Raw genomic sequence first — 26,145 nt, forward strand, 5'->3', positions numbered from 1 at the left:
TCAAGAAGGGCGCAAGGGGGGACCCGGGAAACTACAGGCCGGTGAGCCTGACCTCAGTCCCGGGAAAGATGATGGAGGCACTGATTAAAGACAGCATCTGTGAACACATCGAAAAAAATGGGCAGCTAAAACCGAGTCAACATGGCTTCTGTAAGGGTAGGTCATGCCTCACAAACTTATTGTACTTCTTTGAGGGAGTGAACAGCCAGGTGGATAAAGGGGAATCTATAGACATCATTTACCTTGACTTCCAAAAAGCCTTCGACAAGGTGCCACACGAGAGACTGCTTAAAAAGATATGGAACCACGGTGTACAAGGGGAGGTCCACCGATGGATCAAAAACTGGCTGGCAAACAGGAAGCAGAGGGTTGGCGTAAAGGGACACTACTCAGACTGGAAAGGGGTAACGAGCGGAGTTCCGCAAGGGTCGGTGCTGGGACCGCTCTTGTTCAATATCTACATAAATGATCTAGAGGCGGGAACTAAGTGTGAAGTCATTAAATTTGCAGATGACACCAAACTATACAGCAGGGCTCAAACCAAGGAAGACTGCGAGGATCTCCAAAAGGATCTAACGCAGCTGGAAAAGTGGGCCGAAAAGTGGCAGATGAGCTTCAACGTGGGGAAATGCAAGGTCATGCACGTGGGGAAAAAGAACCCGATGTTCACATACAAAATGGGGGGAACATCACTAGGGGTCAGTAACCTGGAGAGAGACCTGGGAGTGATGGTAGACGCAACACTGAAGGCATCGGCGCAATGCGCCACAGCCTCTAGGAAAGCAAACAGAATGCTGGGTATCATTAAGAAGGGTATTACGACCAGGACGAAGGAAGTCATCATGCCGTTGTATCGTGCAATGGTACGGCCGCATCTGGAGTACTGTGTCCAGTACTGGTCGCCGTACCTCAAGAAAGACATGGCGGTACTTGAGGGAGTACAGAGAAGAGCGACTAAACTGATAAAGGGAATGGAAAATCTCCCATATACCGACAGATTGAAGCAGTTGGGACTTTTCTCACTGGATAAGCGGAGACTTAGAGGAGACATGATAGAAACCTTCAAGATCCTGAAGGGCATAGAAAAAGTAGACAGGGGCAGATTTTTCAAATTAAGGGGCGCCACAAGTACAAGGGGGCACTCGGAGAAATTGAAAGGGGACAGGTTTAGAACAAACGCTAGGAAGTTCTTTTTCACTCAGAGGGTGGTGGATGCATAGAACGCGCTTCCAGAGGCTGTTGTAGACAAGAAAACATTAAATGGTTTCAAAGAAGGTTTAGATAGATTCCTAGAAGAAAAAGGGATTGGGGGTTATAGATAGGTATAGACCATTGCTCAGGCAATGGGCCTGATGGGCCGCCGCGGGTGCGGACCGCTGAGCAGGATGGACCTATGGTCTGCCTCAGCGGAGGCAACTTCTTATGTTCTTATGTCTTTTTCCTCTTTATTATTAATTTGATGTCATTGCAAAATATTACAGTGTTCAATTTTTGTTTGTTGCTTTGATTGGTGAACCACAGTTTGTTTCCATATTAACTGGTGGAAATTAGCATGTAACTATTAATAGGGAACATGGGGTCATTTTACCACCATGCTAAAAGTGGTCTCAACATCTGGGAAAGATTTGCACTGAGGATAGCATTGGCCACTTTTTTAGCATGTTTTATAAAAGGGCTCCTAAATATTACTTTTACTGTGTGAACATAACACAAGAACATAAGAATTGCCGCTGCTAGGTCAAACCAGTGGTCCATCGTGCCCAGCAAAACGCTCTATGTGGCAGCCCTTAGGTTAAAGACCAGTGCCCTAACTGAGACTAGCCTTACCTGCGTACGTTCTGGTTCAGCAGGAACTTGTCTTGAATCCCTGGAGGGTGTTTTCCCCTATAACAGCCTCCGGAAGAGCGTTCCAGTTTTCTACCACTCTCTGGGTGAAGAAAAACTTCCTTATGTTTGTACGGAATCTATCCCCTTTTAACTTTAGAGAGTGCCCTCTCGTTCTCTCTACCTTGGAGAGGGTGAACAACCTGTCTTTATCTACTAAGTCTATTCCCTTCAGTACCTTGAATGTTTCGATCATGTCCCCTCTCAGTCTCCTCTTTTCAAGGGAGAAGAGGCCTAGTTTCTCTAATCTCTCGCTATACAGCAACTCCTCCAGCCCCTTAACCATTTTAGTCGCTCTTCTCTGGACCCTTTTGAGTAGTACTGTGTCATTCTTCATGTACGGCGACCAGTGCTGGACGCAGTATTCCATGTGGGGGCGTACCATGGCCCAGTACAGCGGCATGATAACCTTCTCCGATCTGTTCGTGATCCCCTTCTTAATCATTCCTACCATTCTGTTCGCCCTTTTCACTGCCGCGCATTGCGCGGATGGCTTCATTGACTTATCGACCAGTACTCCTATGTCTCTTTCCTGTGGGGTCTCTCCGAGTACTATACTCCGAGTACTGTACCTGTTTTAGAGAGCTGCATGTGAACAGGGATGACAGAGATCACACGGGTTCCCCCTTCGGGTCACGGGGATCCCGTGGGGACTCCCCTCGTGGTCTCTGGGATCCCGCGGGGGTTCAATATAACTCAAGCCGCGAGGCTCGTCTTCTTTTCCTACCTGCCCTGCAACAGCACACATAGCCGACCAGAAGTCTTCCCCGATGTCAGCGCTGATGTCGGAGGGAGGGCTTCGCAAAGCCTGCCCCCCCAACGTCAGCGCTGACATCAGGGAAGACTTCCGGTCGGCTATGTGTGCTGGGACCAACTTTATGGAAAAATAAGTCTCCAGACAACAAAGGTAAAAAACGGAATTTATTGAATAAAATATGTTAGCTTTGTGAAATGTATATAGCAGATGTCTTTGTATTGTGTTCAAAAGAAAAGGAAATGCATTTTTGGTTTTATTTCTATAGTGTTGAAGTGCTTGCTGACCCTTGCTGTGACTGGTGGAGATCCCCAAGCACCGCCAGCAGAGGACCTCGTCTAGAGATGGCCAGAACTCCCCTCCACCAAGCACAGCAGTCGCTGGCAATATCCATGAGCCACTGAGGTGCCAGCATCTGTGACTCAGGGACGCTACTGCTGCCAAGCTTGGCAAAAGGGACCCCCGACCAACTGCAAAGGAAGTCCTCAGCTGACAGCTTGGGGGTTCTCATCAGCTGAGTATTTATATTTTATATTTACATTAGGGGCTCTGGTAGAAACCCGTTTACAAAGTATGCATTCTTCCCAATTAATATTTCCAAATTAATAAAGTCTCTTTGCTTATTTGTAATTGGGTCTCTACCAGATCCTTTAATTCAGTAGCATAATTAAATGAAATAACTATTTCTGAAGTTTATAGAGACAGGCGGGAACGGAGGGGATTCCTCGAAGGGACGGGTGGGGACGGAGGGATTCCTCGCAGGGATGGGTGGGGACGGGTGGGATTTCTGACCCCACGCAACTCTCTAACATGCAATAGATGAAAACATAGTTGTACACAGGTTTGGGAGAAGAGGAGGAGGGAAGGCTATAATTATATCATTGAATAAAAATAAGAGGGAAGGAGGAGGGAGGAAAAGACACCGAGATAGATTTGTAACTTCATAATTATGCTACTGTATTTTAATTGCTGTTTGTAACTTCACTGTCTGTCAGTTGTTTCTTCTACTGTGAACCACTTAGAATTGTTTATGGTATTGTGGTATATAAAAATAAAATTATTATTATTAAACAAGTATTATGTAATTCTTCTGGATATGTCCAGATATCTTCTAATGTAATCCGCTTAGAACCGCAAGGCACAGGCGGAATAGAAATCACTAATGTAATGTAATGTAACCTCAAGGATCCCCATTATCCCCTACTCTATTCAACCTATATACTGCCTCCCTCAGAACATATATGGACAATCAGACATTACCTCCTATAGTTATGCAGACAACATTACCATCCTCATGCCGTTCGATCAACCAAAGATCGCCATGACAGATATACTACATCGAACACTAGAAGCATAAATCACAAATCACAAATTGAAACTCAACCCAGACAAAACAAAATTCATCCTCCTCGAAAATAACAAAGCCCCAACCTTAACCAGTATAGAAATCAACTCAATCAACTACCCCATTCAAACCACCCTAAACCTATTAGGAATGACTGTAGACAGATGCTGCACCATGCAGCCTCAAATAAACAAAACAATACAGAAATCTTTCGCAGTTATGAGAAATTTAAGACAATTACAAAAATTCTTCGAAAGACCACAATTCCAGCTCATAGTTCAATCCCTTATACTAGGCCTACTGGACTACTGCAACATCCTCTACCTCCCCTGCCCTGCAACAATGTCAAAACAACTACAAACAATCCAAAATACAGCGCTGAGAATCATCTACTCACTGAAGAAACACGACCATATTTCAGAAGCATACATCGACTCACACTGGCTACCAATTCAAGAAAGAATACTATTTAAATTCTACAGCATGCTATTTAAATCGTTAAACGGAGATAGCCCAATCTACCTAAACAACAGCCTCTACCAAACTACATCACCCAGACATAGAAAAACACCCCCCCCTTTCACACACCCTCCAATCAAAGAAGTCAAACGGAAAAAACTGTATGACGGACTACTGGCAACACAAGCAGCAAAACTGGATAACCAAATCTCCAACCTACTGATAACCACCCCCGAATACAAGATCTTCGGAAAAAAAATAAAAATGATACTCTTCAAGAAATCACTGAATCACTCTTAACATATCAATTACCTTCCATCCTCCTGTCTTCATCCCGCCCCACAGATACTACCAGTTCTTCTCAATTTCTCTTGAATTCACCAATGATTCCACCATTTATATCTCTTTTTGTAACCCGCCTTTTCAACTTCTCTTGAATTTACCAATGATACAATATTGTAACCCACCTTTTATAACTCTTTTGTAATCCGCCTTGAACTGCAAGGTAATGGCGGAATAGAAATTTCTAATGTAATATAATGTAATGTAATGTATTTCCTGTTTTGAAAAGGAAATGTACTTTAGCTGTTGAGATTTATACCTTCTCCAAAGCATGTATTGCCATATTGTTCTGGTTATAATTTGTAGTTTTTAACACACTCTGGAACGGGTGTGACATAATACAGAGGTGAAAAGTGCACACATGCGTACTGATTACTGAGTGCAGTACAAATGTGTGCACTTTTCATTGTTGCCATGCCAAGGATATTGCTTGCTAAGTGCATCAATATTAGATGTCATTTCTTTGGCTAATCTTGTGTGGATTGCATTGAACGACCTCTGACGCAGGCGAGCACGCTGAAACAAAGAACGTAGTGGATCCTTTAATAAATAGAGCAAGGGTGTCCATTGTCGGTCCTCGAGGGCCGCAATCCAGTCAGGTTTTCAGGATTTCCCCAATGAATATGCATGAGATCTATTAGCATACAATGAAAGCAGTGCATGTAAATAGACCTCATGTATATTCATTGGGGAAATCCTGAAAATCCGACTGGACTGCGGCCCTCGAGGACCGACATTGGACACCCCTGAAATAGAGTTTTGATTGCTTGGAACTTGAAGGCCCCTTGTGCTTCTTTTTTTTCTTGTGTTTCCTGTTTGGTCTGTACTTTGACGCCTTTTTCATTTTGATTCTCATCTCAGACCAGAGGAGTAATATTTTCCTTTATTTATGTATGTATGCTGTGTGTGTTATATATTATGCATGTTAGCCTGTAACCCATTCTGAGCTCTTTGGGGAGAACGGGATATAAAATGAATTAAATTAATAAAATAATAAATTTGTATTACATTCAAGTAGGTTATAAGCCTAATTTTGCACAGGTTGTCTAGGTTGGAAAAGGGGCATCCAAGTTGGGATGTGGACAATTAGCAGTGCTAGGGGCCAATTATTTTTACTGCCTATATTTGGGCACCATTCGCTGAATCTAGCCTTATATGTGTTTTACAAATGGCTATGTATTCATCAAGCCTTTTGTAAAATATACTGCAAATTGTCCACATCCCAACCTGGACACCCTTTGCCAACCTAGACAACCTGTAAAAAATTAGGCTTACGACCTACTTGGATGCAATAAAAATAAAGGAAAATGTTTCTTCTCTGGTCTGGGATGGGCACATTGTCCCACTGACTACAAAGTGTGCATAAAAAGGTTCACTGTTCACAACCCATCCCTCAACACTGTTTTCTTCTTCTGCTTTTTTTTCTAGACAAAATGCTTGTTCTCACAGTGTTTTTTTCACTATCCCTTTTACTCATGCTTACTTTATCTATATCTAGATAGTTCTAGCTCTGCAGCTGCCTTTCAGCATCCAGAGATTTTCTTCACTGACATTTGATCTAGAATGAGAGGAGGGATAGGGAGAAACATACTCAGAACTTCATCTTAGCTGAAACTGTGTGGGAATAACTAGTAGCATCCATTTCTATAGGAATCCAGTAAAATGTACTGTGATTCAATTTAGTATTGATTGGTATGGAAAGCTCCTCGAACCATTTTAACCTAAGTCATGACACTCTGAAATGTCCAGAGTAAAGGTCTTCAACATATGTGTATTTATATTATTTTTCATATAAGTAGAAATCTGATCTTTTTTGCAAGTCACTTTGCAGTTTCAGTTGGTTCTCAATATCCATAGCAATTTTTGCTTATGAGAAAATACATTCTTCCTACAAATGACATTTTATAACTCATAATTTTACTCACACAACAGTTAGGGCTCCTTTTACGAAGCTGCGTTAGGGCATTAACGCACAGAATAGCACGCACTACATTGCCGCGTGTGCTAAAGCTAACGTCAGAATTGAGCTGGCGTTAGTTCTAGCCATGTAGCATGCGGTAATATCCTGCGTGCACTAAAAATGCTAGCGCACCTTAGTAAAAAGAGCCCTTAGTGGACCAATAACACTTACCTGTACATGGGTTGGAGCGATTATTCAATAATGTGCCCTTTGTGAAAAACTCTGCAGCACAGTGCTAACTATTCATAAGAACAAGTTACTTGCTCACAGAGGACTTATCCAAATGCCTAAACTCTGTGTAATTAGCAATGGGTGGGGAAGCTAGACTTAAATATTGACACATTGCAGTAGACGGGTCTGTGGAGAGATATGCCACAGATGAACGGAAAACCTTATGCCAGCCAGTGCACATTTCAGAGTCAGGGATTTCAATAAGTATTCAATTTGACAGGTAGCTATTTTGGTTTTCTCTTCTAGTAGAATGTCAGATGCTGTTATGTGAAACAGAAAACACTTTATATTTCTAGCAATTACTTCACCCAAACAAATGCATTGAAGAAAATAAAAATCAGTGCTACGCAGAAAGATGGATTCAGCATGAATCAGTGTGGCAAGCACATTACCAGACAGACACGGAGTTCAACAAGGAATTAAGACCAACAACAAAGATTATCGCTTAACCTGTTTTGTCAGAGCTGGTATTGATGGTATTGGTAGTGATGGAAGTGAAGGTAGTCTTTGCGTTGTCCTTGGTAGCACCAGATTTCTGCTTACTTTTCATGGCTTCCAGTGCTTTGAGCTTCTTGGCATGTTTAGTGCCTTTGTAGTGGGCCGCAGCCTGGCTCTACAAAGGAGAACAAAATGAACCATGCAATCAGGCTCATTTGTAAACTCGCATTCTCTGTATTAGTACAAATACAGACCACTTTCAATAATGGGTACCATTCATGCTACGTAATCTGTGACCAAACCACAGCTTGGAACATGATGCTTTAAGAAATATCAGACCTCTGCATATCAATATTGTAAAGCCATTTCGTTTTGGACTTAGGTTAAAAATGTGCAAATGGGTAATTTCATGCTCAAATGCTACAAACTGGGCAGGTGATTATGCTATCCAAAATAAGCCTGCCACGAGAGTAGTTAAAGTATTATATACTTTAGTTAACAGGAAATTCCAGTCGCCAACTAGTGCCTTATCCTGTATCCCTTTACGCTGACCAATCATATAATATCACTGAACCCCTGTTAATGCATTAAAACTACTCATTATGGAAGCTGAAATTGATAAAGAAGCATAATTTAGGTTTAAATGTAAATATTTTAACAACTAGACAAGTAAAGGCTTTTGTTGTTTTTCTTTGACTTATGTTTAGTCTTAGCATATGGAATGTGATGGGAAACTTTGAAGGGGGTTATCACAGAGGTCAGGCACATTGAGCAGAAAAGCAGGAACACATACTGCAAAGGGGAGGCTGGCAGTTCAAAGTAAAAGCACAGCCTATATTCCATCTGCTGAGAGGACAGATATGCCCTTTTCTGCCTTTATCAAAGGACAATTTTCTCTAGTTTCTACAAAACGTAGCCTCTGAAATTCAAAACTGAGGAGGAAAAGGATGATTTCAGTGTGTCTGCGTGTATGCGTGTGTGTTCTACTTGTGGAGTGGTCCCAAATGTCAAATGGTTTTTATATAGTTTTATTACTTGGTTCCTTTTGATTCTGTTCTGTTCAATAGATTTCCACAGTACAATGCACAAGTTTGGGATTTCATCTTTTAACTATTGTGTTTCTATTACTTAAAATGGGTTCTTTCACTGAATGAACACTGGCCTCTTTTCACTAACCCCTCCCCCCCCACACTTTTATAAAGCTACGCTGCCAATCAGCACGAGTTAAATGCCGAGCCGCCCATTCTAATCCTATGGGTGACTTGGCATCTAACTTGCTCTGCTTGTCAGCACAGCTTGATAAAAGGGGGAGTAAAGTAAGGCAATATTTTGCAGTTACATGGTAATTGGGCAAAATTAAAGCAGAGTAATTACAAAATGTCTAGCTTAACTGTTAGGAGCATTCCCAGTATTTTTTTTGGGAAGGTTGCCATGCAGTTAATACAGAGAAAAGTTAACATGTGTAAATTGTGAGGAAGATAGCGGAAAGGGAGATTTTATACTGTATACTGCATTTCTGTGGCTAACAAATAGTTTACATACTATATACAGGCATTTATTTTGTACCTGTGACTTGCCCAGGTTCTCGAGCCACTGCACTAACCATTAGGGCTACTTTTCTACACCAATGTGCTGTGCAGCTACTTACTGTAAGTTCATCTCTCGAGGTGGCATTAACTGCTCTGCGGTTTCCGCCATAACAGCAACTAATGAGTGACAGCAACCTCTACATTAAGGGCTCCTTTTACTAAGCTGCGATAGCGTTTTTTAGCGCACGCTAAACCCACGCTACGCGGCTAGAACTAACGCCAGCTCAATGCTGGCATTGGCGTCTAGCGCGTGCGCAAAAACCGCTATCGTAGCTTAGTAAAAGGAGCCCTAAATGGAAAGGGCAGCCCCTGCCCACTTTATGCAAAATGGCATCTTCAAGTTGGCAGTTTAACATAGAAATTAGCAGATGCTAGTTTTTAACACACCACATTAATTGTTACATGTGTGCCCCTGCTGTAGAGTGTGGTTTTCTCTATATTAAATTGATAATGTTCCTTAGTAAATAGATCCCATTATATAATATTTAAAACTTAGTATTAAAGGGTTTCATAGTCATTAAAAAACTGTGCTTTTAAATCTATGTTTCTCAGGTAGGCTATTAAATTTATGACTTACATTTTTAAAAATTTGTATGTTCTCATTGATTTTAACTGTTTGTGTATTTTTTTTATACAGACCCCTGATGCAGGCACATGCTGAAACATGGTTGTGTTGGTCTTTGAATACCATTTCTTCCTTTGTACTATGGCTCCACCTAGTTGTTTCATCTGTGGTTCTCTACACTATTACTGCCTCACGCTTTTGTTTTGCTATTTCCCTCTTCTGCTCATTCTGCCTCTTATATTTAGCCAAACTTAGGTGATAAGGGCCACTTTTATGAAAACTCACTAACTTCTTGCACTTAACATGTCTTAACACTAAATGTTAACATACCTAAAATGCATGCCTAAAGTGCAAAAGCTGTGTGCTAATTGATAGGGGGAACCATATGTGCTGAGAGGTGAGAGGCTGATAAGCACTGACGGAGAGAGGGACCTTGGGGTGACTGTGTCTGAGGATCTAAAGGCATCTAAAGGCGGTGGCTGTAGCCAGAAGGATGCTAGGCTGTATAGAAAGAGGAATAACCAGCAGAAGAAGGGAGGTGTTGACGCCCCTGTATAGGTCATTGGTGAGGCCGCACTTGGAGTATTGTGTTCAATTTTGAGACCTTAGATGAAGGAGATTAAAAGACTTGAAGTGGTCCAGAGGAAGGTGATTAAAATGGTAAGGGGTTTGAACCAAAAGAAGTTTGAGAAGAAACTGGAAGACTTAAATATGTATACTCTGGAGGAGAGGAGGAACAGGGGAGATATGATACAGACGTTTAAATATTTGAAAGGTATTAATATACACTTCCCCCTCCGTATTCGCAGAGCCGGCCCACGAATATAAAAAAAAATGCGAATAATATTTGGGCCAGTTCTGCCCCTAATCCCCGCTTCCCCCGGCTATTTTAAACCCTTACCTGGTGGTCTAGCGGGTTTTCAGGGCAGGAGCAATCTTCCTACACTCCTGCCCCGTGCAGATCGCTCACAGGAAATGGCTGCCTTGAGCTCCCGTAGTCTCTTGAGCCATTTCCTGTGAGCGATCTGCACGGGGCAGGAGCGTGGGAAGATTGCTCCTGCCCCAAAAACCCACTAGACCCCCCAGGTAAGGCTTAAAGGGGGCTTACAGGGCTTAAAATAGCCTGAAAAATGAAAATTCATTTTTTGATCTAAAACTGCGAATAAGCGAATCCCTAGATACGGAATTAAGAACATAAGAACATAAGAAGTTGCCACCACTGGGTCAGACCAGAGGTCCATCATGCCCAGCGCTCCGCTCCCGCGGCGACCCATCAGGTCTGTGACCTGTGAAGTGGTTCCTGACCATTTCTGTAACCTACCTCTACATCTATCTGTAACCCTCAATCCCCTCATCCTTTAGGAACCTATCTAAACCTTCCTTGAAACCCTGTAGTGTGCTCTGGCCTATCACAACTTCCGGAAGCGCGTTCCATGTGTCCACCACCCTCTGGGTAAAAAAGAACTTCCTCGCATTTGTTCTAAACCTGTCCCCTCTCAATTTCTCCGAGTGACCCCTTGTACTTGTGGTTCCCCACAGTCTGAAGAATCTGTCCCTGTCCACCTTCTCTATGCCCCTCAGGATTTTGAAGGTTTCTATCATGTCTCCTCTAAGTCTACGCTTTTCCAGGGAGAACAGCCCCAGCATTTTCAACCTGTCAGCGTATGAAAAGTTTTCCATACCTTTTATCAGTTTAGTCGCTCTTCTCTGGACCCCCTCAAGTACTGCCATGTCCTTCTTGAGGTATGGCGACCAGTACTGGACACAGTACTCCAGGTGCGGGCGCACCATTGCACGATACAGCGGTATGATGACTTCCTTCGTCCTGGATGTGATACCCTTTTTAATGATACCCAACATTCTTTTCACTTTCTTTGAGGCTATCGCACACTGTGCCGATGCTTTCAATGTTGTGTCCACCATCACCCCCAGGTCTCTTTCAAGGTTGCTCACCCCTAGCAATGATCCCCCCATTTTGTAGCTGAACATTGGGTTCTTTTTCCCTACATGCATGACCTTGCATTTCTCTATGTTAAAACTCATTTGCCACTTTTTTGCCCACTCTTCCAGTCTCGTTAGGTCCCTTTGTAGGTCTTCACAGTCTTCCGTGGTTCTAACCCTGCCGCAGAGTTTGGTGTCATCAGTAAATTTAATAATCTCACATTTTGTCCCCGTCTCCAGGTCGTTAATACGGAGCAGGAAGTGTAGAACCAAATCTTTTCCAGAGAAGAGAAAATGGTAAAACTAGAGGGCATAAGTTGAGGTTGCAGGGAGGAAGACTCTGGAGCAATGTTAGGAAATTATTTTTCACGGAGAGGGTGGTAGATGCCTGGAATGCCCTTCTGAGGGAAGTGGTGGAGAGAAAAACGGTGGTGGAATTTAAAAAAGCATGGGATAAACAAAGAGGATCTCTAATGTGAAAATGAAGAATGTAAATAAAGAACTAAGGCCGGTACTGGATAGACTTGCACAGTCGTTGTCTCATATGTGATGAATTGGTGTAGAATGGGCTGAGGAGCGCATCAATGGGAACTCCACCAACTTGGAACATGAGGATTTTACTGGCCAGACTTTATGGTAGATATCCTGCAAACAGGATGATTGGATAGTCTGGAGTGAGCTTGGATGGCAACTTCAGTATTTGGAACCTAAGACAATATCAGGTGGACTTTACAGTCTATGACCCAGAAATATCAAATAAGAGACAAGTTAATTTAATCATGTATTTTTAATGGGTAAAACTAGTGGGCAGACTGGATGGACCATTCAGGTATTTATCTGCCATCATTTACTATGTTACTGTGTTACTATGGGGTCCTTTTACTAAGGTACACTAACCGATTTAGCACACGCTAAATGCTAAGACACCCATAGACTATAATGTGCATTTTTTTTACCCCATCCAAATCACAAATAATATTAGACCTTTTTAATTTTTAATATTGTTAACCGCCCAGATACTTGTGATGGTCGGTATATCAAGCCATGAAAACTTGAAACTAATCTTTAGTGCACGCTAGTGCATATGTTACTATGTGTGTTCAACTCATCCTCTGCAATTCCTGCTGAAATGTGCCATTGACGTGCCTAAATGGAGGCACCCACTTGTAAAATTGACTCCTTAGTGAAATTTTAAGTATGAATTTAGGCACTCAGTACTACCGTGTTACCCCAAAAATAAGACTGGGTCTTATATTAATTTGTGCTCCAAAAAACGCACTAGGGCTTATTTTTGGAGAATGTCTTATTTTCAGGGAAACACGGTATCTACCTTTGACACTATACCTATCCCTCCTATCCCTTTGTGCATCAGAACACCACCAACATTACTGATGACATCATCAGTGACGCAGCAGAGGGAAGGCCCCCAGCAGGGAAGGCCATGGAGCAGCCTATTCAGAGCGCTGCCATTGGTTTTGAGGCTTCAGAGGTATGTAAGGCGGTTAGTGGTGTTCTGGTGCACAAAGGGATGGGAGGGATCTTAACTAGGACTTATTTTTGGGGTAGGTCTTATTTTCAGGGAAACGGGGTAGTGAATTTCTAGAAGCCTATTTAGGAGCATAACTCTCAAAAGGGCCCTTTTACTAAAATATGTTTAGTGCTTATGTTCATCTAACATAGCTACAAAAAAACAAACTAATCTAACATGCTAATTAATGCATTCTGAATTAGTTTTGTGATGTGTGTGTGTTAACAGCTCACTAATTATTTTTCTTTATTAAATGTTCTATACTGTTCTCCCAGGGGAGCTCAAAACAGTTTATACTTGGGGCAAGTAAGTGACTTACCCAGGGTCAGAAGGAGCAGTGTGGGTTTGAACCCATAATCTCAGGATGCTGATGCTATAGTTTTAACTAGTGCTGCCTGATTCACGATTCGAATAGGTTCACCGATTCACTTCAGGTGAATCGATTCGAATCGATTTAAAATTTTTTAAAAAAATCAGCTTCCTGATTCGGACCCTCCCCCCTTTCCCCCTAAAGCAAGAGTGGCAGTGCTGCTCTTGCTTGCCAGCCGTTGCCACACCTGCTTTAGAGAGCAAGGAGGGAGGATCAGTCGAGAAGTGCTGCTGTGCTGCTGTCCGGCTTTCCCCCACCTTCGGCGTCCGGTTCCCCCCACCCCCGGCATCTGATTTCCCACCCTGGCGTCCGGCTTCCCCCCCTGGCCTCCCCGTACCGTTTACCTTCTAGTTGCAGCCTACACAGAAGATCGCGGTTATAGCGTTTTTGCAAACTGCTTTGAGCTGTTTCCTCTGCTGCAGTCCCGCCCCTCCTCTGACGTCAGAGGCAGGATCGCGGCGGAGGAAACAGCTCAAAGCAATTTGCAAAGACGCTTTAACCGCGATCTTCTGTGCAGGCTGCAACTAGAAGGTAAACGGTGCGGGGAGGCCAGGAGGAACACGGAGGCCTTCCCGGGGGGTGCGCAGTCCTTCGGAGTTGGGGGTGGGACAGGCCAAGAGGAGGAACAGGCCTTCAAGGGGAGGGGGGAAAAGCCTTCAAGGGGGGACAGGTATTCAAAGGGGGGACAGGCCAGGGATGGTGGCATAGGCCTTCAGGGGGACAGGCCTTTAAGGGGGGATAGGCCTTTAAGGGGGGACAAGCCTTCAAGGGGGAGACAGGCCTTCAGGGGGAGGTGCAGGCTTTCAGCGGGGGACAGACCTTCAGGGGAGGGAAGAGAAACGGAAGAGGAAGACAGAGATGGCAGATGGATGGTTAGTATGGAGAAAAAAGAAAGAATGAGACCCTGGCAAGCAAGTTATCAGAAGACAACCAGAGCCTGCGATCAACAAGATTTGAATAATGACCAGACAACAAAAGGTAGAAAAACTAATTTTATTTTCCATTTTGTAATTACAATATGTCAGATTTGAAACGTGTATCCTGCCAGAGCTGGTGTTAGACCGCAAACATGAGCTAGGATTTAACAGAGGAAAAGTTTTTTTTGTTTATTTTGTTTACATCACAGCGCCAGTATGGTTAGGAGAAGCAAAGGGGGTGAAGAGGCTATAAAATAAACCCACCAAAATGTTTGAAAAAAACACCGAATTGGGCAGGAAAATTAAATCGAATTGAAAAACCAATTCAATAGGCTGAATCAAATCAAATCAAAAATTTTTTTTTCCTGAATCGGGCAGCACTAGTTTTAACCACTGTTCCATAGTGGTGGGGAATGAATATCCCTCCACTGACCTGTTAGCATATCTGCATTATTGCACACTAATTGGTTTGCACATGGTTAATGTGGGAGTTTTTACTGCCTCAGTAATAGATGGTAGTCTTTTGCAGTAATTTTTAACAATGGCTGCATGCTAATAGTCCACTGTTGTATAAACTAGTTCACTTGTATGTGTGTGTGTGTGTGGGGGGGGGGGGGGGGAACTGTATTAAACATGGTCTCTGTTTATGGAGTTGGGAGGTGCACCAAAGGAACCAGGGGTTATTTGAACTTTGCTAGTGGCTTTAGTTTATGTTTTTCTGTTTATTTTACCAATAAAGCTATTATTTGGGGGGGGGGGGGAAACCTTCTTTCTTTTTTTTTTGTGATAATTTTTATAAAAAGTTTTTTAAAAGTTTAAAATAATCGTTTGAAAGGACTGATGAAGATATTTGGCCAAACAATTTTCAGTATTGCTTACTGTGATCTGAAATATCTATTTGCTAAAGTCCATAGAATGACGTATACTGGTTCTCAGGGCCGGATTAAAGGGGACATGTGTCTAGGGCCTAAAAATATCAGGGGGGCCCCAGGGCCGGCTTTAGGGGAGGAGAAAACAAGCAGGTGGCCCCGACTGCCTGGTGAGGTCAGTTTCCCTCCCTTCCACTTCCTCACTGCCCTTACAAGCGAATTGAACCCAGGCGAGGGCTCTAACACTGTGCGCGCCAGCTTCCCTTCTCCAAAACAGGAAGTTATGTCATTCCTGTATCAGGGGAGAAGGGAAGCCGGCACGCACAGTGTTAAAGCCCCCCGCCTGGGTTCAGTTCACACTGGCACCAGGTAAACTCTAGCCCCGGAGCGCGAGACTGTTTTGGTAACTGGCGGCAGCTGCAGCATCAGACGCATCCCGCGCATCTCCCTTGCGCAGCCACAGCGGCACGGATCCGGACAGCCGAAGGAACAGGGGCAGGATGCAGCAGCCTTTTCTCAACCTGGAAAGTTTCCGGTTATGTCCACCTCCGAGGAGAGTGCCGTCGAACATAAATGGGTGAGTGCCGCTTGCCCCACCCTCTTCTCCCCTCCTTCCTCCCCAACTTTTCTGTCACCCTCTCCTGCTCACTTTGCTCCCCAGAGCTGGAGAAGGCTCAAGTTGCTCGCAGACTGCCGGGAAATGCCCAGCACTGAATGCCTTGTGCTACATTGCACCAAGGAATGTGCTGTGTAGAAAAGGTTCTTTGAGTTTTTCCTGTTGCAAGACTTGTGCTTGGAGAAGGTTAGGCCTTGTGTTTCTGGCTGAGATTACCATTGGAACGATTCATTGTGTGTGCAAGGACTATGACAGATTTTTTTCGGGGTGGGGGGGGGAGGGGAGAGAAATGCTGATGCACCCAATTGTGGAGAGAGAGGTAAGAAGGGAGAAGGAAGACCAGGGAAGGGAGAGGAGAAGAGAGATGCCAAGATCATGGGAGGAAGGAGAAGAAAAAGAGATACCAGACCATGGAGTGAGAGAGAAGGGAAGGAGACAGATGCCAGACCAAGGGCAAGGAAGGAGAGAAAATGCCAGATAATGGAGGGGGAAGGGAGAGATAGAAGTGAAAAAAAGGAGAGAGATGTCAGGCCATGAGTAGGAAGGAAAGGAGAAGAGAGAGAGAGATGCCACAACATAGGGGAAGGGGTGGAGACAGAAAAATTCAGAGGGGGTGAAGTGGAAATGAAACATGTATAAAGGAGAGAAGGGGCACAGGATAGACAGTTTATTGAAGAGCATAGAAAGACAGAAGATGCCATATGGAAGAAAGAGAGAGGGCGGACACTGGATGGAGAGGGCAGTGGATGGAAGGGGCAATACAGAGGGTGGACAGTAGATGGAACTGTGGGGGAGAGGGGGCAGACATTGAATTGAAGGGGATGAGAGAGGGGAGCAGATGCTGGAAAGAAGTGGGGAGGAGAAAGAAAAAAGGGCACGTGCTGGATTGGGGGAAGAGGATGGAGTTAGATACTGGAAGGGGTGAGGGAAAGAGGTGGCAAGCTATAAGTAGACAAAATGAAAGAGGGGAATTGTCTAAATTCTCTCTTACTATTCACTCCTCAGAGGCAGAAAATAAATTGAGAAGGAAGAACAGGAGGAAGGGATTGCAGAGAGAGATGCCAGAGCAGGGGGGAAGGGGAGGAGACAGATATTGTATTTTCCTTTTATCTTTTATGTATTCTTTCTAAGAAATTGTAGTTCTTTCCTTTTTTCCCAATGTTCTCTGGCTATAAGTATGTTTGATTAGTTGGTGTATGTCTAATTATTTAAAATGTTTGTCTCCCAGCTATTTTAAATTACTATGTACAACGCTTTGTACCTTTGGATAAGCGTTTAATCAAAATTTAAATAAACTATGAAACTATACCAAACCTGGGAGGAGGAAAGGAGGAGAGAGAGATGCTAAAATCTTCTGGGAGGGAGGGAAAGATGGGAGGGAAGAAGACAGATACCACACCATGAAAAGGGGGGGGGGGCGGTGATGGAGAGAAGTAGATGGATGTCACACCAATGTGTGTGTGTGAGGGTAGGGTGAGATGGAAAGGAGAAGCAGACAGTTTCTGGAAGAGGCATAGAAAGAGAGCAAATGCCATATGGAAGAGGCAGAGAGAGGGCAGACAGTGGATGGAAAGAAGAGAAAATGAGTAAAGCAGAAACCAGACAACAAAGGTAGAAAAAAAAGTCTATTTGTTTTATTTATTTATTTATTTTTGCAATACGATAAAGCATTATTGTAGCTGTGTTGGTAATTGTTTATTAATAGAAAATAGAAATAAGGTGATCCTGTTTATTGACCTAATTTTAACACATTTTTTTTTACTAATTCAGAAACCATAACTCCTTTCCTCAGGTCAGGACAGGGATACTGTAACAGCAGTATAGTTTACTGACCTGAAGAAAGAAGTTTTAACCTCTGAAAGCTAATTGAGAAATGTATTAGTTCAATAAAATGAAGGGCACTAAATTTTCTTCCTGCTATGTCCCTTGCGTCCTACTCAAATGCAAAATATACATACATGGGTGGGCTTCCCAAAGCCTTGCCAGCTGAAGATCTCTTCCTCTAGGAAGGAAGGGGGGATTTTTTCAGAGATGTTTGGAGGTTGCATAGAAGAAAAACTACACTGGTAAATAAAGAAGTAAATAAGAAAATGGGTAAATAAATGGTGGAGGTGGGTTTGGACACGGGGGCAGGGGGCCCTGTGGACTTGTGTACCTAGGGGCCCTCGACAAATTAATCCTGCCTTGCTGGTTTTCACAGGATAAAGTATACTGGCTTATTATTGACTGCTTGCATGCTAATGGTAACAATGACACATGGGCATAAATGAAATAAAAATGGCCTTGGCACATATGAAAAATCCACATAAGATTGTGCTAAGGCTAAATGATTGCACAGTTTAGTGAAAGGACTGCTAAGTTAAAAACATAAATTCTTTCAATTTTGGACCCCAAATTATTAGTCATTTAGGATGTGATCCAGTAATACTACTGCTTGCAGTCAAATCATGAAAAATGAAACAGATCAATAGTGAAATCATTTGGTCACCTAATCTTGGGACTGATGTTTTACTGAACCAAAAACTCTGTAAATGGTGTTTTATGTATTCAGCCTCCAACTAGGGCATGCTATTAACAGCAGCATGTTCTGTTTCATATTTTAGCAAAGGAGGTATCATTTGAGGATTTTTTTTTTAACCTATGCACTGAATAAAACTTCATGTGGTTTCCCATGCCATATTGAACTCAAATTAATGGTTAGGATGCTACTATAATATAAAGGCTTGCAAAGCATACATAGTTAAATTATGTATGAAATAGGTTTTGTTCAACATATCTTGCAATAAAAATAACTTTGTCATAATGAGATGTAGTCATTTTTTATTTTACTGAAGTGTGATAATTAACGTTTGTGTAATAAGTTTAGATTTCCCTTCATTGTATAGTCAAAGATTTGCCTAGAATAGGGGTAGGCAATTCCGGTCCTCGAGAGCCGGAGCCAGGTCAGGTTTTCAGGATATCTACAATGAATATGTATGAAATGGATTTGCATGCACTGACTCCTTGAGATACAAATCTATCTCATGCATGTTTATTATGGATATCCTGAAAACCTGACCTGGCTCCGGCTCTCGAGGACTGTAATTGCTTACCCCTGGCCTAGAACATTCCTTGTTAGTAACCATAAAATGGCACACTTCAATGAGCCTACATGCAACTCTTTAAAAACCAGCCACGAACACAGGCTTTCTTGGGGTGCTATCCAGTTAGATTCAAGCACTGAGGGGAGTAGTTCTCAAGCTGTGTTACAGTAATAACCAGCATTACTTGCCCCTTAATGCATGTTAAGTTCTAAGGTGAGGGCAAGTAACAGCAGTGAGAGGATCCAGGCTATAGGGAGTTTTGGACTGGGATGTGGGGAAGGAGGGGTTAGGAGGGAGGGATAGTTTATAGGAAAGTTACTATGATGCAGGTGACAACAAGTAAGAGTAAGGGGTTCAGGTGTGAGGCACAGTGATTGGAGGAGGAATAGGATTGATGCTAGGGAGACTTTGGTGTGGGTGTTTTGGAAGGCTGTGTGATATTTTGGGTAAGCAATGAAAACGAAGACTCTGTGGAGACGGTGATGTTCAAGGTGCAGGCTTTTTAAAAAAAATGTACAATGTGATAATCCACATAAAATATATCTAGGACCTAAACCATTGAGAGGTGTAGACCCAACACGATCCGTGTTTCAACAGTGCTGTCTTCCTCAGGGGTCTCTAAAAGTCCCGATATGAAAACACGTGGATTAAACACTGAAAGCGATACTAAGTCGTAACTCTGCATGGACGGACAGTGGAAAAGAAGAGGTTAGTAAGGGTGGATGAGGGAGAGACTTTTCTTCCCTCCCTTCCATCCCTTGCTGTAAGGTGAGAATGGAGAGAATATTTTTTTTTCTTTTTTCTGGAACTTGCCAGTCAATTTGGCAGTGATAAAAGGATGTGTTGCAGGAGGTATTATTACTTATTATTTCTTTAGCGCTACTAGACATATGCAGCGCTTTATATCAAAACATGGAAGAGACAGTCAAACTGACAGTCAAGACAGACAAACTGAACAAGAAGGTGCTCAGGTGGGGGAATTACAGATGGAATGATAAGACGAGTGATATTGGTGCTTAACAGGTGGGTTGGGGTTTGGAATTGAAAGCAGCTTCAAAGTAGGCTTTGAATCTGGATTTGAATACTGTCAGAGGCAGAGCTTGATGTATCGAGTCAGGCAGTTTGTTTAAGGCATACGGTGCAGCAAGATAGAAGGAACAGAGTCTGAAGTTGGCTGTAGAGGAGAAGGGTACAGATAACAGAGACATCCAATGAGTGGAGTGGGGAGAGATGGGAGTGGAGCGATAAAGAGGAGCTGCGGAGTGAATATACTTGTAGTAGACAACAGGAGTAGGTAGGGATGGTTACATCTTGATTCAGGCTGGAGGAACAAAGTGAAAAGGAGAAGGATATGAGACTTATATGTGGCTTGAGAGAATAGGGGAGAATGCAAGGATATAGGTTCATGTGTAGCGCCACCATGTGTTGAGAAGTGACCCCCACCTCACTTCAGATGATGATGTCATGATATCAATGTGGGTCTGTATGCAGAAGGAGGGCTGGTATATAACTAATTAGCTGTATAGGATGGGGAAAAGGTTGCACTGAGGAAGGAAATGTTGGGAGTGTATTTAGTTTGGAAGTTGTGAACTACATTTGTCTTCGTTAATAAAGGTATGACCAATTATTCACAACATTTATAGAAGTAGCTTGCCTGGTATTTCAAGAAAAGGGGGAGGCTTTTTTTTGTTATGTGTGAAATACTGAAGTGCTCCAACAGATGTTTTGCTGCCTTTTAACATAGCATTATTTACTTTAGGTTACCCTGTACTACATAGTAATAAGATGCAAAGCAAAGCATGTAAATGCATGCAAAATGCCTCATTACTGAGTAGTTTCTATAATGCAGCTTGCAGTGAACACTACTGAAAAATAAAATCATTTTATTTTGATGACAAATGTCTTCTAGCTACAGGTAAAACTCAAATGTGTTTTGAATTTGAAGCAAAAGCAGAATTTGAAATATGTTTTATGAGGAGAAAAAGTGTATGCTCTTTCTTCCATTATTTTTATTTTATTTATTTTATTTTAAAATTTTCTTCCCCGCTTAACACCTAAGTAGAAAACATACATATTTAGGACATGTTCAAACATGTTATAATATATGCATCCAATCCTATTTTGCCACATATAATCGCTAAAACTAGCATAATGCTCGTAAAAATGTTCATCCTTTGTGAACCATAAAATGCAATATTATACAGAGCTAACAAAAAGCTTTGGCACATAAAAAGGCTTTCAATTGCTTCTTAAATAACATTTTCTCTTTGCATAATCCTAAGCACCCTGGCAAAGTGTTCCATAAATGTAGACTAACGACTGAAATAGCTATTACTTGTGTTCTTCTATAATGTGTTTCACCTAATGCATCAGTCAATAACTTCACTGTGAATTGAGATCTCAAATTTCTAGAAGGTAAATACTGCTTCAAGAGCTGTCTCGGGTACAAAGGAATCTCCCTATAAATTAACTGGTGAACAATTGTCAAAATCTTGTATTCAGTTCTCAATTGAATTGGGAACCAATGTAAACTCTTCAATAATGGTGTAATATGATCATTCCAGGCTGCTTCTATGATCATACGGGCAGCAGCATTTTGCACTACCTGTAACGCTTTTATGAATTATGAAGTTAATTATCTAAGGTGGGACCTAGTTTTAGACATCGATGCCCCTATTTGTCAGCATTTTATTCATTTACATGTATACATGGCAATGTGTGTAAATGACCCATAAAATGGCAACCAGTGTCAATGTATTTGCATCCTACGCATGGTAGATATTTTCACTATGAGAGCCTCTGAGCAGTGTTTGGGTGATACGAGCAATTACGCTTATGGATTAAAATAGTTTAATTTATGTGCAGTCTTGCTAACTGTAGGCACTAGAAATATACTTATTATTAACGGTGCACTTTAAGACACTCGGGGCTCCTTTTACGAAGCCGTGTTAGCAGCTTTATCGCACGTACCTTTTTAGCGTGCGCTAACCCCTCAAGAGGAGGTGGTAGCGGCTAGCGCGGCCGGCAAATTAGCGCACGCCATTACGCGCGTTGAACCGCTAACGCGGCTTCGTAAAAGGAGCCCTTAAACTAGTATTCTGTAACGAAAAGTAGGCATCTAGGGCTCCTTTTACTAAGTTGTGATAGCGTTTTGAGCGCGCTAAACCCACGCTACGTGGCTAGAACTAATGCCAGCTCAGTGCTGGCATTAGCATCTAGCGCACGCGGCAATTCAGCGCGCGCTAAAAACGCTATCGCAGCTTAGTAAAAGGAGCCCCTGGTTTTCTTCATAAGCTTGAAATACTCTTGACATGTACAATCCGCTATTAGTTCATCCTTTGCCATTGGCTTTCAGCTGGTTGGAGATAGGACTTGGACCATTGGTTACCCATATCCACTTTCTAAATGAACTAGGACTCTCCCTCCCCCCAGATCCTGCACCTATCAAAACCCCTCAGCAAACCATTGAACTTTAATGCATGCAGCTGCATTAGACCCTGTCAAAAATAATTAAATAAATAAAAAGAATAGAACAAGTAATGAATTTATAAAATGCATCATTCGGTTTGGTCAGACCATTGATCTTGCCTACTGTAAATTGCTAGGTACCCTTATTGAAAGAACACTAGAGAGACGTGTTACAATTTGAACAGAAACAACACACAGATGCAGTTCCTACACATTTCTAAGAGCACGTAACATTGAGACAGAACCATAAGCCAAAACATGAGCAGTTAAAAGAAATGTTAATAACTGGTAAGTTGAAAAAATAAGAATGTCAGGCAAGGATTTTGTTGCAAAGAGACATTATACAATCTTATGTCATGGATTTATAATGTCTTTTTTTTTTTTTTTCTCCATAGGCAATAAGGAACTCCACTAATAAGCCACAAACACTCAGGATTTAGAAATGCATTGGATGAATGCATTTGTAAATTATATTTATTAATTGCTGGCAAGTATTAAGAAATATTTCATAGATTCTCTCATTTTGATAGGAATCTTTTAGCATTTAATAGAATCGATTTGAATATTAAAAAGTAACTTTACATGGGTAAAGCAGAATTAATATTCAATGAGATGTTTAGCTACTTGAAAGTATGCATCTATATTCAGAAAGTACATTCACTTCATTTAACAAAATAGAGATGTTCTAAGTGGTATTTCAGAGATATGTTGCAAATTTCACAAGTACATTTAGGGGCAAAGTTATCAATATGGACTACCATTAAGATATGTGTTTGTTTGGGGTTTTTTTTACCACTAACTCAAACTATTTAAACACTGGTCCCATTTTATGCAAGGATATCTAGGGTCTGATATTCAAAATCATTTAAATAATCAGGAGAGGTTCTTGGATTGTTTAAATCACATGTCCAAGGCAAAACAGGCATTTTCAACGGCATTTTATTGAAGACATTTCTTTCTGTTAGCTTTTGGGTTAGACATTCCTCAAAACAATTATATCTATTAAGAAGATATACAGTATACTGTGTATATATATATATATATATATATTGTGTAGAGTGTATTTAGAATATATAAATGTTTTGCTCTGGGGCATATTTGGAGGCATAGAGTAGGCATGGCTATGCTGATCTATTAGCATGTTGGCATTGCCATATGCCGACTGATTAGCACAAGATTAGTGCATAATCTCTCAGTTTAGTAAAAGGGCCCTTAAGTGTGAAATTTGACACTTAACCAGTTAAGAGACAGTGTTATTTTTATGTGGTTCTTTATAGTCTAAGGCCCAGATTCTATAACCAGTGCCGTTGTCGGCGACCACCTTAAAAGAAACCGCTGATTTCGTGTCCTGCAATGGTTCTAGGTACAGAATTGCGCCTCCAGCAAAGGTAGGCATCGAAATATAGTCCAGGGTTTTCCAGGCCTACATTTTCAGCGCCTACCTTTGATCACGCCTCCCTAGGCGCTGTAGGCTGCCTCATGCCATTTCCGGTGTTAGCCACACCCACAGTGGTGTTAGGCAGCCTAAAGCTCCTATGGAGGTGCGATTCTGGCGCTGATTTTTTATTGAGCTTGGACGCCAGTTAGAGAATATGGGCCTTGATGCTCAATACTTCACTTAATTGACTATGGTCTCCTTTTACTAAGGTACGCTAGCGTTTATATCGCACGCAGGATATTACTGCGTGCTACACCGCACACTATGCAGCTAGAACTAATGCCAGCTCAATGCTGGCGTTAAGGTCTAGCGCGCACGCTATTCTGCGCATTAAAGCCCTAATGCAGCTTAGTAAAAGCAGACCTATATTTTGGCCAGCTTTATATACCCGGAAATCCAATGTCAGAGTCCGGACGTAGCCTTGTGTTGAATTTCCAGGTATAATGCCGGCAGTGGTCAGCAAAATGCTGATCACTGCTGACTGAATATCAGACCCCTAATTATTAATAACTGGGGTTAGCAGTGAAATAGCATGTTTTGGCAATAGCCCATGTCCACAGCTCCTTCCCTCCATTAATTTCTGAAATACTGTGTTCATTGTATGCATGTCCCTGAAAATCTAGATTATGCTACCATTCTGAAATGTGGTTTGCATATAAGCATATTTTTTCCAGTAGAATCATATAATATTCACACTGGATGGGGCTGATTCACTACTAGTCTAACCGTGTTCAAACATGCTGAACGTTTAGCATGCAAAAATGAGCAATATCTTATTTACTAATGCCTCAAGAGGAACATTAAGATAGTGGCTAATGCTTCAGCATGCTGATGATTACATGTACAGTAATGTCTTTGCACATGACAGCTGAGCAAAATGAATTGCAAGTGATGACATAGTGAAGTTCTTCAAAGCATTCACTAACCTCCTCCTCCCCCCCCCCCCTCCGTTTATCAATCTGCACTGCCGATCAGCGTGCGCTAAATGCTGAACTGCCTTTAGGATTAGAATGGGCAGCTTGACGTTTAGCTTGCGTTGACAAAAGTGCAGCTTAATAAAAGGAGGGGGAGGGGTTAAACTACAATGCTGACTAGGAACCACAATCAGTCTATGGTCAAAATATATCATTCATTTCATTCACTGATTATCACATATGCTCTAAAGACCACTTGTTTGCCATAAACAGTATACTGCAGGAGAAAATGTGCATGCTTTGGCTGGCAAAGAAGGATTATTACTGCAAGCAAAGAGTACAGACGAGGGAGGAATGCAACTTTTTTTAAAATATAAATTCATCAAGAATTACCTGAACATCTTTCCAAAGAATCAATGGAAGTAACTCCGTGGTCCTATCGTTTACTTTTTTAATAGCTTTTACATGTTATTTTTTTTTTTTTCGAGAAAAAAACAGATCAAAACAACTCACACATTATTTAAAATACCTACAATGAGTCCAAAATGGAAACAGCTTTCCTCCATCTGCAGCAACTAGCTTATTTTGAGAACAAGTCTACCCCAGGGCATCCCTCTGCTTTCTTCCTCCAGAATCAGCAGATTAACTCCAGCACAAGAAACTCTGCCCACAATGAAAAATCCTTTTGGTCAAAAGACTGCTCCTCTGAGTCACAGGAATCTGCCAGATACTGATAACCACCTTTCCCTAGTACATATCTCCACTGGAGTGACTGTAGTTACAATTCTATGTGTATCAACTAACACAGGATGGCCAGATATTTGAACAGCCTCATTAGTTTTGGTACATTACTGGACTATTACATAGCTCAGTGGTAAAACATAAAAAGGGGTACTGAACATTTGGATTAATATGTAGCTTATGTGACCTCAAGAGGAATGGATTTAATGGAGGAGGTAGCACAATGGAATTTAAACGGGCTTGAAGCAAATGTAGAGGGCAGTGGTAGAACAGAGCTGAAAGACTGGATAAGAGATGTAGGGAGTGAGCTGATACTTTATTTTTATAAATCTTTATTGATTTTCAAGTAGTAACAGTGCATTACATATGAATCTGAACATATAACAAATCAAGAAAAGCACTTTGAACTTACAAATAATTGAAAGTAATATTTTCCCCCCACCCCTTTACTTAATCAATAATAAAATGCAATTATTCTTCCAATAACCCATTATTTAAAATAATACCCCATTCCCATCCCCCTCCCTCCCACCCTAGATGTGTAAGGAAATCAGACAAAACTAAAAGAGAAATGACAACTATATAGAAGCAATAAAAGATGCCAATGGGCCCCACATCAAGTTAAATACATTACTATGCTCCAAAATTTCAGCATTCATTTTTTCATGAGTGATCTGATACTTGATTAGTATG

General features: G+C 41.8%; 1 protein-coding gene across 10 annotated transcripts in view; it reads right to left on the bottom strand.

The window, feature by feature from the left end:
- ZNF385D (zinc finger protein 385D) overlaps positions 1–26,145 on the bottom strand; it is a 684,415-nt gene that overhangs the window by 175,719 nt on the left and 482,551 nt on the right. For all 10 annotated transcript variants that reach the window (XM_033929937.1, XM_033929944.1, XM_033929934.1 and 7 more), the window contains one exon: positions 7,426–7,588. In XM_033929937.1, coding sequence (XP_033785828.1) covers positions 7,426–7,588 — 163 coding nt within the window. The remainder of the gene's footprint in view (positions 1–7,425; positions 7,589–26,145) is intronic.

This window comes from Geotrypetes seraphini, chromosome 2 (genome assembly GCF_902459505.1).
Source record: "Geotrypetes seraphini chromosome 2, aGeoSer1.1, whole genome shotgun sequence".
In the NCBI taxonomy this organism is placed as follows: domain Eukaryota; kingdom Metazoa; phylum Chordata; class Amphibia; order Gymnophiona; family Dermophiidae; genus Geotrypetes; species Geotrypetes seraphini.